The following is a 19,655-nucleotide window of genomic DNA, read 5'->3' as shown; positions in this document are numbered from 1 at the left end:
TGTGTGTGTATATATGTATATGTATATATATATATATATATATATATATATTGTGACAAACGCCCCTCTTTTGTAGTGCTGACGTCTGTCTGGGTTCTTCCCGACACAGTCTTCTAGGGTTATTTAATACAAAAACAGGATCATGCAAAGTATTAAGCTGCTTAACTCAGGCTTCTGCCTGCTTTATTTTCATCCAAGTAAGGTACTGCAGCTTTAACATGTGTAGGTTAGAGGTACTCAGATACTTTCATTCAGCAGTTCACTCATTTCATTGTTACAGTATTTCCCACACTGTTATTTCAAGTAAAAAGAAACCAAATTATATAAACAAAATCCTATCCCTTTCAGGGATCTAACTACACATAGAATCAGTCTCTCTAACAGCTGCTGGCCAACTAACCTGGTTCCCCAGCTTAAAACAATGCTCTCTCATTTAGGGTCACTTAGATACAGCACAGTCTTTTAGCAACAGCAGTAAACATTTGTTTGGTCTTATCTGTTCGTGGTGGGAACTCGGTCCCGTGTCCAGGCAAATCCTCTGGTACTGTGATACGTGGAGGGGCCGTCAACCCCGATACTGGATGCAGGGGAGCAGCGATACCCCCAGCCTCCAGGCTCCAAGGAGAGAGAGAGAGAAATGCAAAACCTCTCTGCTCTAAATACCTGTGCATGTGATTAGAAGAGCAGGTGAGGGAGAACTAGAGCCATGGTAATCTGTGGTCTGGATTTTCCATCCAGCTGCCTGAGTTAATGGGAAGCTGTGGAACGGATCATTTGTAACTATTCCTGCAATTTCTGCTCTAAAATGGGGCAGAAAGCTGCCTAACATCTTTGGACTATGTCACATATCCCCCTCCCCAGCTCACACCTACTGGGGTGAGCGGCCATGGACCTCACTGGGGTGAGCGTCCTACCTGAAATACTTGAGCTAACTCCTCAGTACAACATTAAGTATTCACATGACACGAATATGAACTTTTTCCACGGCAATTATGGACAATAGGTTTCGTCATAAGAGACTATACTTGGCAAACATATTTTTTTGTTGCTCTCTATTAGGGAACTATTTTGAAAAATAAATGTCTAGCACACATTCTTGCAACCCAGGATCTGCTAAATATATTCACAAAACCAGACAATTTCTATTACCTCCCTGGGTTTTTCTACTCTAGAATATGAACCTCATTATAAATTTACCAACCGAAAAGGGCATTTTTTTTTTTTTTTTTCTCCATATTGTAAGCAACCAATATTTTTTTTTTTTTTTCTTATACTACAGCCTTGTAATCTTAAGGGCCATCAACCCTGTATATTAATTTGTAGTTTAGCTACATTTTCAACACAGAGAACCAATATAACATTGTAATATTGACAAAAATGCTTATTTGCAAAGTTAAGTGTCCGTGACATAGTCCACACGTGTAATAAAAAAAATAAATCGGTCAGTTCCCCCAAACATTTTTTTTTTTTTTGACTTCCAGTCTATTGCATCCTTTGACTTTATTTCATAGTCCGCTGCAACCTGCAAATGACTGGACTGTTTCTTTAGCTTCTGATGAGACCCTTGGACCGGATTCTCCTTGGCTCCACAGTGTGGTCCAGATTGGTGAGATATGGAACTATTCAGGCGCCGTGTTAACCTTCGTTGTTTTTTCTTTTCAATCTTTGATTTCCCTTTTGTGGCCATTATCAGGCCTTTGGGTTTTGGAGACCTAGTTGCCTCTGTACAAACGTAGTCCATATTAACCACGTCATCAGGATCTGTCAACAAGTTTGTGTTTTCAGGAACTGCCACCCACTTGGCTAAAACATCTTCTGTGGTGTCCTGGGTGTATCCACTGGTTTGATAATCTTCTGGACAACGTAAATGAAATTGAGGATCTGGATTTTTGAATCCCAGATCAGGGAGAATATTCTCAGGAGGGTGCCTATCTGTTTCTGGAATAACAGCAGCACAATCAAAGTCAATTCTTTCTCCTTCCTCTTTGTCATCAGTGAGGGCATTGAGTTTACGTTCCCTGGTCTCCTTTTGTGACCGTGTCTCTTTTAGCCTTGGAATCTCTTTCTCCAACTTCATCTTTATAGCAAATCGTAATATTGCAACAGCATTGAAGATACACGTATAGGAACGTACAGCTTGCTTGGTTAGGAGGTAGGATTGATAGCCCGACTGAACCACTTTAGCCGCTTCTCCCATGTCCGTCATCTGTTTCAGAGCGAGGTTTAACTCTGTTTCATTTTCTCTATTCTTGACCTGCAGCTGCAGGTGCTCCTTCCGGGTCTTGTCCAGCTCCAGCTGCAGCCGGGCCCCCTCATTTGCCGTGTGGTCCAGCTGCTTGTAGATATCGGCCATCTCGCTTTTATAGCGCAGTGTCAGGCAAACCACCTGACGGACGGACACCTCCTCTCTCTTGGCGCACTGTATCTCGCGCTCAGCCATCTGCTTCTGCAGCTCTTCAACCTGATCGTGCCAGACCTCCCTCAGGGTCTTCACCTCTTTCTGGTGCTTGCTCTGGGTTTGCATCAGCGCCTCCATTTTTTGGAGCTCTGCAGTTTGTGTCGCCTGGATCGCCGCTGATTCTGTATTCTGCAGTGCTTCCTGCATTTCTAACTTTTCCTGGATCAATTGCTTCTCCACTTTTTCTGCTTGGTGAAGCTTCTCATCACCTTCACTGATCTGGTCAGTCAAGTCTGAATTTTTCTGTGTCAGACTTACATTCTCTGTTTTTACAGTCTCTAAATTACTCAGGGTATTCTCATAGGTTTTCTTCAATGTACACAGCTCTGTGCTGCGAGCGTAGACCTCATGGCGTGAGAGTTCCAGCTCTGCTTTAAGCGCGCTAGCCTCTTGCCGAGAAACCCCCAACTCTGTGATGAAGTTTTGCACATCTTTCTGGGACATCTCATAGCATAGTTTCCAGTCAGTTCTTGTTTTCTTTGATTCGCTTGGCTCTCTGCCTATGATGGTAGCAGTAGCCTTTGTCATCTCTAGGCGTGTCGTCATTCCTGGGACGATTGCGCCAGGCCCTATGGGCTGTTGCTCATCTCGGCGCCTTTCTGACGCATGTCCTGACAGTGCAGGTTCAAGTGGCTCGGTCACTTCCCCTGTGACTTGAGGAACAGTTTTCTTTCTTTTTGCTTTATTAGCTCCAGAGATATCAGTGGTCCTGGGCACACACTCACTGTTATCAGCTTCCACATCTTGCTTGCACTCACAGGGCGTTGCTTGCTTTTGCAGCTGTTTGTCTTTGAAAATTTTGGGGCACACATCTTCCATGTGACCTACTTCATGACAGGCCCAGCATACTAAATTCATCTGTGGGTACAGCTCTCCTCCAGGGTCGTGATCATAGTATGGCCTGAAGGGACACTGTTTTGTATGGTTACGTACATTACACAACAAACATTTCACGTCGGCCATTTTAGAAACCCGGCAGGGACAATTTGCTAGCTGCAATTTCACTTACTTCAGCAGCTTACATACAGCACTTGCTAGCTGCAAATTCACTCACTTCAGCAAAAGGCATAAGCTTTACAAACAGCACTTGCTAGATGCAAAATTTTTTTTTTTTTTCTTCAGCAAAACATTTTGGTTTTCTGTTTGGGTTCAGGGTGCTATTGCATCCACACTTCGCACATTCTCTGTGTATGCTAGAAGCACAACTGATATACACAGCGGGACAGACTTCACTCATAGCATCTGTACTTTAGTTCAGCTGGGCGGCCATTTTAACCCCCCGCATTTATTTGCAAACCCACAGACTTTTTAGTGTCTGCCCGCATTCTTACACCATATGTGACAAACGCCCCTCTTTTGTAGTGCTGACGTCTGTCTGGGTTCTTCCCGACACAGTCTTCTAGGGTTATTTAATACAAAAACAGGATCATGCAAAGTATTAAGCTGCTTAACTCAGGCTTCTGCCTGCTTTATTTTCATCCAAGTAAGGTACTGCAGCTTTAACATGTGTAGGTTAGAGGTACTCAGATACTTTCATTCAGCAGTTCACTCATTTCATTGTTACAGTATTTCCCACACTGTTATTTCAAGTAAAAAGAAACCAAATTATATAAACAAAATCCTATCCCTTTCAGGGATCTAACTACACATAGAATCAGTCTCTCTAACAGCTGCTGGCCAACTAACCTGGTTCCCCAGCTTAAAACAATGCTCTCTCATTTAGGGTCACTTAGATACAGCACAGTCTTTTAGCAACAGCAGTAAACATTTGTTTGGTCTTATCTGTTCGTGGTGGGAACTCGGTCCCGTGTCCAGGCAAATCCTCTGGTACTGTGATACGTGGAGGGGCCGTCAACCCCGATACTGGATGCAGGGGAGCAGCGATACCCCCAGCCTCCAGGCTCCAAGGAGAGAGAGAGAGAAATGCAAAACCTCTCTGCTCTAAATACCTGTGCATGTGATTAGAAGAGCAGGTGAGGGAGAACTAGAGCCATGGTAATCTGTGGTCTGGATTTTCCATCCAGCTGCCTGAGTTAATGGGAAGCTGTGGAACGGATCATTTGTAACTATTCCTGCACTTTCTGCTCTAAAATGGGGCAGAAAGCTGCCTAACATCTTTGGACTATGTCACAATATATATATATATATATATATATATATGTATATATATATATATATATATATATAATGTATCTTTTTTTTTTTTTTTTTATATTGCAGGAGTACACACAACATATTGATGGCAGTAAGTAGGCCTTGTATGAAACCTATTTAAATGGTGATAAACATGAGTGAATTAAGTCATAAACATTTGTTTGCACCCAATAATGTTAGAGGCTCACACTTAGTATAGTTGTCAAACATTAGGCCTGTATTATTAAAATAGTGTGTTTTCACAAGGAAGCATGAAGTGTATGTTTTTTGTAAATACATCTATAGCAGTTTAGATAGTACTATATATATATACACACACACACACACACAGTGTGTGTCTGTGTGTGTGTGTGCATATATCAATACATACTACATATATTTTAGTATAAATTCAGAGATGTTCTTGAAACAAGAACACATAAATGATTAAAGGACAACATTACAATGGCCACCAAAGGTAAGTAATATTTAACACAAAATCCTGCTGTACACGTACAAGAAAGATGTTTGCAGTTAAATAGGTGCTTTTATAATTGCATGAAAATAATATGCACATGCAATGATTACATCAATTAACACACCCAAATGCAATGTTTTGCTGCAAAGTCAATGGCAGCTTCTCTAAACTTAGCAACTGGCTCCTGGTGGACCATTACTGAACAGACGATTAAAACATAAATATTTATAACACTATTCATTAATTAGGAGTGTTAACATTTCCAAAACTACACGTGTACAAGAACATACTTGAAAGTTTGGAAACAACACAGTCTTCAGCATACATACAATAGTAATTAGATAATCTGAAGTCAACAAAACAAGGCCAAAGACATATTTTGTGAATTTTAAAATTTATTTTTTTTGTTCTTTTTGCGAGCGAGTAACAGGCCTGCTTGTTGTCTCTTGAATTTTCCTTTTTCTTTTGCCACCAACTTTAGGTACAACAGAGCCACTTTGAGTGGCCTCTGGCACTTCACGGGCAGGGCTTGTGGCCAGTGACTCACCTACAGGGCTTTTGGGCAGTGATTCACCTACATGGCTTTTGGGCAGCGATTCACCTACAGGGCTTTTGGGCAGTGACTCACCTACAGGGCTTTTGGGTAGTGACTGTTCACCTACAGGGCTTGTGGCCAGTGACTCACCTACAGGGCTTGTGGCCAGTGACTCACCTACAGGGCTTTTGGGCAGCGACTCACCTACAGGGCTTTTGGGCAGTGACTCACCTACAGGGCTTTTGGGTAGTGACTGTTCACGGACAGGGCTTGTGCCCACTGACACATGTGAGCAAGTTGGTAGACACTGCACAAGTGATGGTTGGTCTGTTTCATGTGTGTCTTTTGTTGTTTTTGACCAAAAACTGGTCAGTAGTAACTGCTTGTGTTTTCTTTTTGTGGCCTCCTTTGTAGGTGTCAGCTGCTGAATTTGTACAGATGGCAGCGGTAGGATGTCGTCAGGAACCTGCACAGCAATGTCTGCTACTTGACTGGTAACATTTGGGCCTGGTGAATGAATATCAGAAGCATGTGGTGAAAACTGACCTGCATGAACAGATCCTGCCTGTGAGCTGTTGAATTGTGGTACATTAGTCATTCTCCAGTAATTAGCTTGTGTTTGCTGAACAACTAATGCTTCGAATGAGGTGTTGATTTTTTGCAACTGTTTAGGCACTTCAATGAAGACTCTGTGGAGATGTGCCAATTGTGAAACTGTTTCTTCCTGCAGTGCAATCATCCTTTCCAGCACTGTCATCAGGTCAGAATGGCGACGATTTTCTGCTTCCACAATTTTTCCCTCAGAAGCTACAATTGCATCATATGTGGTTTTTGCTGGACGATTTGGCGGTAAAACAGTTTCAATTGGAACCTCTTCATGGTCACTTGCTTGTATTTGTGTGTCTATGGCGGCGGCGGCGGCGGCATCATCATCATCATCATCATCATCAAAATCCTCTTCATCATGTTCTACAAATAAATGTACACATTATTAAATGGCATGTTAATCTCTGCTGTGTTACTATGTAATTCTACTGTGTCATAAGTAACAACTAACATGTTTCCATACGTTTTATAACCTCACATTAAAAACTACCTTGACTTAAGAATAATGTTTGGACTCAGTATGAAATATGAGTGACTGAAAACTTGCTGTAAACTCACAACTCCTACATGATAGTTAACATCACTAACACAATACAAGTTGCCTTACACTTCATTTTCACTGACACTAAGTAATCCTATTTAAAGAAGATGTGCAAAACAAATAATGAACATGACAACATAACATATAGAAGAGCACATATTATATGGCCACCAACTGATACACTCACCTTCTAGGTGTGTTGAGCTGGCTGACCCAGGTGAAGACACTTGTTCAGTCTCAGGTGACACATGTCCTTCAGGGGCAACTATATATAACAATAACATAAGTTTTACATTTACATGTGTAAATATTGAACAAACAGTTATTGTATGTTCTGTATTTATGAGTACCTAACAGCATCATTTCCTTAACCCAAAATGTGTGTGTGAAAGTGAACATAAATAGTTGTAATAACAATGTACATGCCTGTGTACTTAGAACTTTTGAGTTCACTAACATAAAACATACTATGTTCCTGCAGTAATGCGTGAGGATAAATAGATAAAATTTGTACATAAAAATCATATGTTGTGTAGTGATATCAGTATCATAATGTACATAACTATCATGAGATGACCATTCACAATGGTTATCATGAAGGTGGTCATATTGCAAAAAGTGTTGTTTTTGGTAAAGGATATGTGTGGTACATTAATATAAGATGTGGCACACATGAATGTGGCTGTGACTAAACAAGACAGCACATGCAGTGTGTGATAATGTGTCGTTGATAGTAGTAGTTCAACTATAGATATGAGTGAACTAATGTGTGACGTACGGTTTGATAAGTAATGAGTTGTTGGGGCATTTAGTAGCTAAAGTGAAGCTTTCAAATGAGTGTGATTAACTTCAGTTGTGCTAGTCAGGTTGTAAGAACGGTATTCCCTTCCCCAAAAAGCCTAATCAGCCACACCTTTCAATTACTTGAAACAGGTGAAAATGGTGTGAACTAAGTTGACCCTAAAATGAGGCTGCAATTAGTGTGTGTGCTGAACCCCACCCCCTCTGTTGAAGTGTATGCTGTGATGAGATATTAATTGCAGCTGCTTTAACACAATGGTAGATGAGCTAAATAGTCGTGTGCAGTTTTTAAGTTATGAAAACAATGACATAAAATATGATACGTGTGCCTCATTATGCTGTCTGTATATGAGTTAAAGCAAAAATGGACCCTTTCATAAACAACTATAGATGTGTTAGTGCAAGTGATGTTTGTAGGCCGTTGCATGCAATATATTTGATGCATGCTTAAAATAGGCAGTAATGTCATGTTTGTCGGAGTAAAATAAATAAAATACACAATAATATTATACATATTTCTGTTCTGTACCTGTAGCTAGTAATAATTTCTGATTAACATGTGTTACACATGTGTACTACCCTGTTGTTCCCCATCTTCGCCCACCATCAATTGCTTCCACTGCAGCAATGCATTTTGGGAATTCACATGTAAATGAGCACGCAATGGCACGTGCTATATTAGTTACTGCTTTTAGTAGGACTACAACATATATGTCTATTTTGAGATATATATATATACAGAATCATACATATACATATATAGATGCAGGTATGCTTATATTGTGAAGACAGTATAAAAAGCAGTGTAACTATGCAAAATAACTGTAAGCAACGACACGCCTAGTACAGTAATATTTCTCACCTGGTGGAAATTGTGAGGGGTAAATTCCTATATCACGGTCACCAGGTAAGCCTTCCACGACGACGGGAAGTAATTTTGCCCGAAGCAGCTCCTCCAATGGACTTAATATGAGACGTTGTGGTGTGGGCCCACCTCCAGTGCCAGTAGCATGCACGCGTTGGTGTTGTATTTTCTTTTTCAATTTGGACCTAATATCATCAAATCTCTTGTGACAACTCCGCTTGTCCCTCACATGATTCCCACACGCATTGACACCAATGACTATTGTGTCCCACATCTCTTTTCTGCTTGCTGAACTTGTCCGCCCTTGAAAAACATATAAAATATATGAGGTAAATTAATAATAATATAAGCACCAGTTTCCTACACTGCTAGCTGTTCCAAGAGATAGCAAACATGCTGTTTTATGTGTAATATGTGAAGCACATGAGCATTCACTACTAAACCTATACATGTAAGCAAGCTTGCATTCATATTGTATGCAGTTATGGCAAATTGACCGCCTGTGTTTAGTTGTCCTTGTAAGGCATGATAAAAAGCTGTGTTTCCAGACTAATTAACATAGAAAGATATTGTGAACCCATATTTGCATATGAACAAAACTCAGATGACCTAGGATCACATGTATTTGAATAATAAATGTAAAGGTACACTTACCTAGTAAATGTCCATATATACTGTCATAGTGCTCCAGAATGCCAGTGACAAGAGCTGTATTTTCCTGGTCATTGAAGCGAGGATTACGTGGCTTCTCCACACGTTTCTTCCGAGCAGGTTTAGGGTCAGAGCTTGGCTGGTGCTGACTGGACTCTCCTTCTTCCAATGGAAGAGCCTCCAAAAGCTGCCCACCAGCAAGCACGCCACCACCATCCACCCCATCTGCAACTGCGCCACCAGCAGCACTCCCAGCACCAGCACTCCCACTCCTAGCACCAGCACTCCCACTCCTAGCACCAGCACTCCCACTCCTAGCAACAGCACTCACACTCCTAGCACCAGCACTCCCAGCACTCCCACTCCCAGCAACAGCACTCCCACTCCCAGCAACAGCACTCCCACTCCCAGCAACAGCACTCCCACTCCCAGCAACACCACTCGCAGCACCAGCACTCCCACTCCCTGCAACACCACTCTCACTCTCAGCAACATCACTCCCCTGAACAGTACGTTCACTCCGACGCGTACTCGCACGAGTAGCACTCCTACTCCCACCGGCATCACTCTTCCCACGCTTTGCGGGCATACTTCCAGCACTCACAAAAAACAGACAATAAATGTACAGGCAATCACACGAAACACTTCCACATATAAAACAAGACAAAGATGTAAACAAAACAACAAAAGACAAAGCTCACCCAATACACAACAAGTCTCTCAGTCAATATGCAAATCTTCAATCGTCCAGCTCTGTGCGTCTCTCTCTTTCTCACTCCCAACAACACAGAGAATGATTAGCAGTACACGTTGCCTTTAAATATGGCGCGCAATCCAAAACATGCTTGTTTCGCCTGATTCAGCAAGATTTGTGATTGGGCAACCTAACAGCACCGCGCCACGCACGCCGATACACCTGTGTGTGATCGGCTAATCATCGTGAGAGTGGGCGGATTTGTTTTCGGGTTGATTTTGAATGTATTCGGCACTTACTGCATACGGAGAGGAAAAATCGCCAATAACATGACTAATCGGTAAGATTGCCGATTTCACATAATCGACGCTTACTGCATGAGGCCCTAAGTGAGGAGAAGACTGTGAAAGAGGAGAGACATTAGATGTGATTTAGGGTTCCTGGATCTGAGCAGGTGGTAATAAGATCCCTTGAAGCAATTAATTAAAGGTTACTTAAGAAGGGTAGTGGTACTGTAAAGCTTTTATGGAATGGATAACCTATGGCTAGTACTACTTTTTTTGTCAATTATGTAATTCTGGATTCTTGGTGATGTTTCAATGTTTAAAAAAAAAGAAGAAAATAAAAAGTACAGGATCAGCTTGCGGTTGAATAGAGTCCCTGGGACCAATTGGATGCAGTGAATGAACGCCGACAACTCTTCTCCCTCTTTCTGGTAGAGCGCAAAGTACTGTATCTAGCCCAGATCTCTCCTTCATCCTCCACCAACCCATAGGCTTCTATCAGGAAATCCACCAGCATCTGAGGTGTCAGGTCTGGGTGTTGTTCCCGGTGTATGCCTGCTATTGTAGAGGCTGGGGGCCAAAGGCATTCCATGACGTGCTGCTTTTTTACTGCATCGGTGCAGGGCCATTCTTCTAGTACCTCCAGTGTATGTTCTTTCCAGGAGTCTTTTCCTTCTTCTCCGACAGGCGTAGGAAGGACCCCGGAGAAGGCTTTGAGCTTCCTGTAATTTTGTGACTGGGATGACATGATTAGTGCCTCCACTAACTGTGGTAGGTGTATGTGGTGGACTTCTGACCCAGCTGTTATCCCCCTGGAGAGCACTCAAGGTGAAGGCTACTCGTGGTAGGATTGTGTCTACTCTGTTAGGGGTAGTACAGTAGTTTGCCAGTCACTGGTGGAGGGCCATCGGGGAATGGTTTGGTTTGGGGGGAGACCACTGAGGTAAACATCTCTCGGATCTCTGGTAAGTTTGGGTATATAAGGGGGTAGCCTTCTGGTGGGGCCTCTAGGGCTTGTAAAGTTGAGGGGCATTTTCCCGGCATTTTACCTGACCCACCGTCAGTAGTATGGTACTCCAATGAAGGTGGTATCAAACTCTCGTCCTCCCACCCACACTCTGTCTAGGCCCAGGAGTCTCTTTAGGGAGTCCCGGATTTCACTCTCATCGAGTAGAGCGGGAACGTTCCCTACTGCAACTACGTGACTGGGTAGTTCTTTAACCTTGAAGGCCCAAGCATGGACCTCATGGCTTGAGGGTGTTAACATGATTCTGTGTGCTTTACAGCTATGGGCACCCCAGGTCTGAGTTTTCAGCAGCGCCTCCAAATGTAGCCCTCTTTCTTCCTAGTGTAGAGAGGCTGCTGGTGCTGACATTATTTGTTGGCTCACGGAGATCCCAAGTCTCCGCCATGGGGAGCCTGGGGTGATATAGCAACAATAATCTTGGTGCAGCGCCTCCACCTGAAAGGGATCCCAACGTAGTGGGATGAGCCCTTCACAGGAACCAAATGTACTAATACACAAACACACTGTATAAAATAACAATACCCTATACTGATGACCATAACAGTAATAAGAATAATAATGCTACTAGTTACAGCTACCCATCAAGCCTCGCAGGGCTGTAACCCACCAACGTGTAACCCACACCATGTCCCAAAGAGTCCGACACCCAATCCCAATGTGTGAGACAGCGCTGCCCACTAGTCTAGGTGTAAATGGTTGGTGCACTTCTGTATAGGTATCTGCTGGGTGCTCCAGCACCCGAGCACGCCGGCTGAGAGATATACAGGATCCGCTGATCCAGCGAAGGTGTCTGCCTCTGTGATGAGTCCTCCTGGTATCCAGCTGGAGGGTCCCACATGCAGATAGTCTCTAAACACTTTCTGTGTGATCTGGTCCCAGACCACAGACAGTCAGAGCTGCGCAGTGTGCAGCTGTATCCCTAATGCTTACTCAGCTAATGGGGCAGTGTCCCTGCCTAGGGGCCTGTCCCTGTAGCAGCCACAAACTTGCAGGGGAGTCTAGCCCTAGCTGGGGCCTATCAGGGGGGTCTCTGGCCTAGTTCAGGGTCCACAGATGCCCTGCACATACACCCTCACCTCTCTGTGTCCCAGCTTCGACTAACGTGGTCCTGAAGCACCGAATGTACCCATTCCAGTCCTCTGTGAATACTGCAGTGCAATTGCCTGTGTTTGAACACCTAACTGCATGCCCCTCTGCGTGCTGGGGGCTGTAGTCCCTGCGGAGCCTTCCCTATATTTCGCTATCATCTGCGCATGCTTGAGCTCCCCTGACATAGCCCCTGGCTCAAGGGGCTGTTCTGCGCATGCGCCAGCTTTGCGCATGCACCATGCGATACACAAAATGGTGGCGCCCTGCAGAGGGTGCCGCCAGAGCTTCCGGCGATATGATCGCCCCTGCAACCGCCCTTCCCTCCCCCCCCCCATAGTACCAGCGCTCACCGGGCACTCGCGCACACAGCAGAGGTGAAGGGAAACAAGGGGAACTCCCAGAGGGGACCTGGCTACATATATTTATATATATATAAACAAGTAGAGAGCGCCCAATCCTAGTGTAATATCACTGATAAAAATTTAATGGTTTCCAACAATCACAATTTAAAACTCACAAACATCAGATGTATTTAGGCGTGTTATGAGATACTGGAATTTCCTTCATGCCCCAATGTGCCAATATGATGACGATCCGCTGCTCCACTTAATCATTTGGCACGATCTGTCGCGGGATCACGTCTTCAAGGTAACTTCCAATGTGTGATCGAATATATAAAAGTTGAATAAACGCTCTCCAATTATACTAAATAGTCAACTAAGGTGCACTGTGGTGAATACATATATTAAGAGACAAAAGTTAACCTGAAGTTAACACAATAACCCCAATTGCTGTACTCAAAGTATAATATGAATACCGTAGTGGTTGGGGTATACAATAACCACTAGAGGAGTAGTTAATTGTCCTCGAATCGACACATCAATGTGAGTATTGTTCTCACAATGGCACTAAAATACCAACATTTTATATCAATAATACACAACAACAACGTTTAGAAATAACATATAATAGGTTAAAATCCCCAGGTAGGCGGTTGTTAGGGTGTAGCAATACTGGTTAATTAACCAGTTTAAAGTTATAATGTTAACTCAATACATATAAAGCAGTATTACTATGTTCTAGATCAGGGGTGAGCAAACTTTTTATGCCGAGCCCCCCTTTTCATTCATGAAATTTCTCACCCCCCCCCCCTTGCCTGATGTAATAAAAAATAATAACATGAAAAAATAAAAACCTTTATTAAACAGTATAAAATGTTAATACAAATATGTCTAAATACTTATTTCAACAGCTCGCTCTTGCAAAATTAGGCTGCGTCCACACTGCTGCTGAGAGTGGTGACATCACCAGCTCTCCAAGCATGAGCGCAGGGTGTCCTGCAAAATTTTGCAAGCATGAGCAGGGGGGGTTGGGGGGGGAAGTACTACTGTAAGCCTGCTCCCTTCTCCCATGCTGCTGGAAAGTGGGTAACACAGGAGGAGGAGGGCTTGTCTGTGTGCAGGGAAGGAAAGCCCCGCCCCACAGCAAGGCCCTGCCCCCACAGCAGGCAGACAGAGCAGAGAAGCAACATCCGCACGGCGCTGCTTCTTGGCCGCCCATGCACAGCTCTGCCCGCCTCTAGGTTTCCACGCACGCTGCCCGTGCCCCTCCTTAATAATCTTACGCCCCCCCAATTCTAGTGGTGTCAAAAGATTATAATAATATAGCATGTTCTTGTATAGCGCTGCTTGTTTTACGCAGTGCTTTATAGAGACATTTTGCAGGCACAAGTCCCTGCCCTGTGGAGCTTACAATCTATGTTTTTGGTGCCTGAGGGTATCTTCAGGGAGATAAGGTGACTTGCCCAAGGTCACAAGGAGCAGGCACCGGGAATTTAACAAGGCTCCCTGGCTTCAAACTCCGTGCCAGTGAGTCTTTTACTCACTGAGCCACTCCTCTATTAAAAGTTATTACCTTCTCATTGGCTGGGGCCAGGGACAGTGCAAGTGAATTCGGCATCCAAGGCGAACCTTCAGCCCTGTGCCCCCCGCCATTCCCCCACACCCAACTGAACTTTCAGATTTTTCTTTACATAGTATTATAGCCCCATAATATCACTCCCTCTCCTCATCCTCTCTTGTCTCACACCCCCACACCTCCTCTCTCATCCCCTCCTTCTCCTATCTCAACCCCCTCCTTCTCCTCTTCTTCTATCACCCCACCCCTTCTCTACTGCATCCCTCACATCCCTCCTTCTCCTCTTCCTCCCTCACCCCCCTCCTTCTCCTCTTCCGTTCGCACCTCCTCCTCCTCCTTTCTCATCAGCCTCCTTCTCCGCTTCCTCTCTCACCCCTCCTTCTCCTCTTCCTCTCTCACCTCATACTTCTCCTATAACCTTCCCCTCATAATGTACAGATGCATATAAGGGCATCAACATCATACAAGGTTTGGCAAAGAAATACATCCCTGCATATTACCTTCAGTGCTGTGGGGAGATGCTGCAGATGGAGAAAAGGCTGCAGACAGGGACAAAGACAGCTACGCAGCACAGCTACGCAGCACACCGTATTCTCTCCCAGAAGATAGTTCAAAAGAATTCAGAAACATGGATACCCACAGAGTTAATCCAAGGCACCTTACTGTACTCAGGTATCTACATCATCCATGTGGATGGCAAAGAAATACAGCCCTGCATCTTAAGCGGTAATTTGAGATGAGCTACTATTTGCAACATACTGGCATTGCGATGGTGTCGAAAATGGCCCCATCCTTCCTCGTTGAGGCCTCTCAGTGTAACAGTGTCCAGTTGGAAAATGCACTTGGCTTCTCTTCTCATAAATCACTGTACTTGTGTCACCTTTCCATTCCTGTCGAGGTACCTGGTCTTTGACCATGTAGCATAATGAGGATAATTGATGTCCATTATCCAAAAAATGTGTTTCAACATGTTTTGTGGTTTCACCCTTCTTGAGGGCCAGCCGAATGCTAGATTGATGCTTGTTCATACGATCTGGAAATGAGCGGTCCATCTTGCCAATGTATACTGTATGAGACTGCAATGTCACTGGATCAGATAGACTATAGAGGTTGAGTGGCACATAAGGAACAATGTGATCTTGATCTTCCTTCCGGAATGTGGATGTTTTAAGGATAACCCTTCAATAAGTCCACTTCTGCACGTACTACACCCCTGACACTTGAACCGGCCCTTCACAGCCACCACCAGTTTAAGTTATTTCAAAACTAAGACTGCCTCAAATTTTAATCTGGTCTGTAACTATTACATATGCCTATAATATATATTATCTCTAACTGTGCATGCAATGCCTTGCATATAATGTACACCCTGTTCACTTATGTAACTGTATTTGTAACCATGTATTATTTGTCATCTTAACCCTATGCCCAGATCATACTTGAAAATGAGCGGTAACTCTCAATGTATTACTTCCTGGTAAAATATTTAAAAAATAAATAAATAATTCTCAATTGGGTTAGGATCAGTTTAGGGAAAAATTATGCATATTTGTCTGCCGGGTCCATCTGGACAAGTATATCTCTTAAACTCCAATTTTTTTTAAGTGCAAACAAACTCTTATTGCATGCATACTTCCAAAGTCTAGGATCTGTTGCTAACAGATATTAATATATATTAACCGGGCCCTTGACACAACTAGACAATGCTGAGAAGGTAGTCACTACCGTATTCTAGCCTCCCCTGATTTTGGAGAAGGGCTTCCTTATCTGCAGTCAATGCCCTATTGACTTGTGTTGTCACTTCCTGCCTATTGTAACCCCGTAAATGAACCTATCAGCTACAGCCTATACTAGGTGTAGTTGCTCAGTAGGGTCCCGCACCACCCTCAATAACTGGGAATTTGTTAGTTCTGCTTTCAACATGGTAGGGTGATAACTAGTTGCATGTAATAGGCTGTTTCGGTCAGTTGCTTTTGGTGTATAATGTGGTGCTAATCAAACCATTGTCACACGTCACAAGGAAATCTACAAAGTGGAAGTCATACCTGGTGGATGAGGTGAACCTAATTGAAATGTCAAGTGAATTAAGAACTAGAACAAACATAAGAAGATCAGTCAGTGTATCAATCCATAATCTAAATATGTTGTCGATGTATCTACTGTAGTAGAGAATGTGTTGTTTGAATTTATGGTCTGAGAGTATATGCAACTCCTCATGCGTCCCCAAATATAAGTTGGCAAAGGATGGGGTCATGTTCAACCCCATCGCAGTGCCTGTATGTTGCAAATTTTATTTATATATATATTTTATTTTTACCAGGAAGTTATACATTCAGAGTTACCTCAGAGTTATAACAATACATGGTTAAATTAAAAGATCAGAGGTTATACAGTCAATTCACAGAAATTTCATGGACAGATAGAGTTGGAAAATTGGGTAAACGGGATATTAGAGCTGGTGAATTTCAGATTGAAATAGAGAAGTTTTAACATCACCAAACATCAGCGAATGACAGCAAACGGCTCACACTCTTTAGCTGCCCTTTGGCAACTTTCCGACTTTGGGGAATGCAGATGCACACTGAAGGGGTTCAGATTAAATGCAGCTGTGAATACAAAGTTATTTGTGTCCTCTTGGCTCATTCACATTCCAGTGGGTGGGGTTGACGTTCCACAATGTACAAGCAAATGTTACCCCTTAGCACACTGGTCCTGTGCAAAGGGGAGCAGCTCTTGGGTAGCCTGAACAGGCATCCGTCCGCCTTTGGGGTGACTCAGATGTACACTGAAAGGGTTCAGATTAAATGTAGCTGTGAATACAAAGTTCTTTGTGTCCTCTTTGCTCATTAATATTCAAGTGGGTGGGGTTGACATTCCAAAAAGTACAAGCAAATGTTAACCCTTAGCATGCTGGTGGTCCTGTGCAGAGGGGAGCCCCACCAGGCCTTTGGGAGGATCCAGATGTCCACTGAAGGGGTTCAGATTAAATGCAGCTGTGAATACAAAATAGTAACTTGTCTCAAATTTAAAGTAATTACAGGTCAGCACAATCCTCATCATGTCTAATAGATATGCCATATGGTGTCCCTTATGATATCCCCACTATTCAGTACATCCTCAACGGCCTGCAAATCTTCATCATGAGGGATAACTGTGTATAAACTGGTCACCCCCCTGGTGACCAGAAATGTGCCATAAGGGATATCTGGAATAGCTCTTAGTTGGTTAAGAAAAACAGTCATGTCTGTAAGATAGCTCTTGAGTGTCAGTACGTGTGGTTGAAGCCAAAAGTTTGACCACGGCTGACATAACGATATGCGTGCCAATATAATCAGTATAATAAGTAATAAGTGCAGTGTGTATTTTAGGCAGCACATATGAAATTGATCATTGGAATACTCTGTGTGAGAAATGTAGCTGTATGTCCGTCAATCTACAATTGTTGTCTGCCCAAATAATGATCTCATCAATTTTCCTCTCAAATTTTATAGTAGGATCAGATCCCAACTTGTCATAGGCAATTTCATTGCACAATTGTCCCAGTACTTCTGTGTGATAGTCACAAACATTAAGGATGACTAGTGCTCCCCTCTATCAGCGGGACGCACTATAATGCCCACATTATTCTTGATTAGTTTGAACGCCTCATGCTTAGAGGACAGTTTGAAAACTATCCTACCATTGGTCCAAATAGCTTGATGTACTAATTGCATAATCGTCTATATAGACAAATTAGGAACCGGTGAAACAATGGTGTTAGGGACTTTAAAGGTTGACAGCGGTCTTGGAATAGGTCTATCAGAGAAAAATCTTTCAATTTAAGGTGACGTTATATTTATATAAAATCAACATGTAAAGAGAATAATTCAGGTATACTGATAATAACAAACGATAATCTTGTATCTAGGAGTTTAGTTTCAACATCAGTAAGTATAGTATCAGACAAGTTGAAAATTAGTGTCGCCCTCATCTTGGGAGGCGGCACCACCCTTTTGTACAGTACATACTCCCTCGTTTGATGTGTGTCCTTTGTCGCTTGCTTGCACCAGTCTCGTACATAAGTTGTATGCACGTTTGTGTAAAAAAATGGTCCTTGGGTTCTGTAGTAGGCTTGAGTCTATCAAATCGGTTTACTGTCAGATGAGGGACTAACTCTAGCAGTTTCAAAATCCTGCCTGCATCTAGGAAACCATCTGTTCAGTGGTCAGTAGTTCCAAGCAACCACCTATAAACACGGTGCTCTTTATAGTCAGGAAAAACTTTCACCAGTTTCACATCTTTAAATTTAACTACCTAATCTCTGTACCTACAAACACTAGTCTGAAGTTTTTTTTAGCCATTCCTGAGTTTGGTCAGTCGTGAGTGTGCCTGCATGTTGTGTATCAAACAATACAATGCCCTTACAGTTTTAACCAGTTTATTACCAACCTGGTCGATTAATAAGTGCATAAGGTCAACAGATTATTTGTTAAATATATTGCACTAAACTTGCGGAAAAACTCCGGGTCAGTCCTCCCCAATGTCGGGATGTTACGTATGCAGAATCTCCTAGGGATCCTTCTATACCTGTGTTAGTCAGATAAAGTGATACCATGCATCAACAGGTCTGTCTTCCACTTCTTCAATTTTAACAGTTCATGATATATATCAAGTGGTAAATATCTACCTCAGTGAATATACTACGGAATAGTATTTTAGAGATCTCAGACAGTGTATTTGGATGCTCAGTGTTGGCCCCTGCCTTCTCAGCAAAATCATTCATGTTCAACAAGTTCCAGAAATAGAAGAAAAACTAGAATTACAAAAAATGGAAGCAATATAGAAAGTATATAAACACACAAAAAAACAGTAAAGATATTCATAACAATATTTCAGATGCAATCCAAATCTGTTCAACAACAATTCTAAATACACATAAATAGTCCAAGTAAATGTGTGCTCACGGTACCAGATGTAGACACCACGGTTGCTCAGAAAACGTTGTTCTGCTACTTACGGAATCACAGATGATACAGAGAGTGAAGAGAGAGAAGCACTCCAGTGGTCTTTCAAAAATAGAACATTTATTACAGTGCGATCAACGTTTCTGTCCACTTGAGAATCTTTGCCAAGATAAAGTTCAGTGATAAGTGCATGCTATAGTATACATACCCTCCAAGGGTGAGTGATCTAATTGGCATGTGGGAGACTAACAGAAACAGAAGAAGTATGCACTTCCAGTCATGCTCACACCATCAAATCCTTCAATCCCATCCTCAGATGCAAAAACAACAGTTGGCAACAGCATACGAAACACCAATATACAATATAACAGCATGGAATATACACACACATATATAATATATACAGTGTTCGACAAACATTTGCACGCCCCGGGCGAGTGGATTTAACATCGTGGAGAGCTCCTTTGGCCCAAACAGCTTGGGCCAATAGGAGCTTGCCACTATGTTAAATATATACGATGTTAAAATATATATAAAGTATAGTATATATATAGTAAATTGCAACAACTAGCACTCAAGTATCCAAAATATCCAGATGCTAATCCCATAGATAAGGATGGAGATGATATTACC

At 42.7% G+C, this 19,655-nt stretch overlaps 1 protein-coding gene across 1 annotated transcript; it reads right to left on the bottom strand.

Annotated features, from left to right (window-relative positions):
- Positions 1–5,354: 5,354 nt before the first annotated feature.
- LOC142490718 (uncharacterized) lies at positions 5,355–10,794 on the bottom strand. The gene is made up of 5 exons (XM_075593134.1): positions 10,494–10,794; positions 8,415–8,720; positions 6,939–7,016; positions 5,671–6,573; positions 5,355–5,616 (listed from the first exon to the last, which is right to left on the bottom strand). The coding sequence occupies exons 1-5, from the start codon at positions 10,792–10,794 to the stop codon at positions 5,465–5,467; spliced, it is 1,740 nt and encodes a 579-aa protein (XP_075449249.1). The 3' UTR covers positions 5,355–5,464.
- Between the last annotated feature and the right edge of the window lie 8,861 nt (positions 10,795–19,655).

The sequence above is a fragment of the Ascaphus truei genome, chromosome 3 (genome assembly GCF_040206685.1).
Source record: "Ascaphus truei isolate aAscTru1 chromosome 3, aAscTru1.hap1, whole genome shotgun sequence".
Classification (NCBI taxonomy): Eukaryota; Metazoa; Chordata; class Amphibia; order Anura; family Ascaphidae; genus Ascaphus; species Ascaphus truei.
This window is presented reverse-complemented; position numbering and strand designations above follow the sequence as displayed.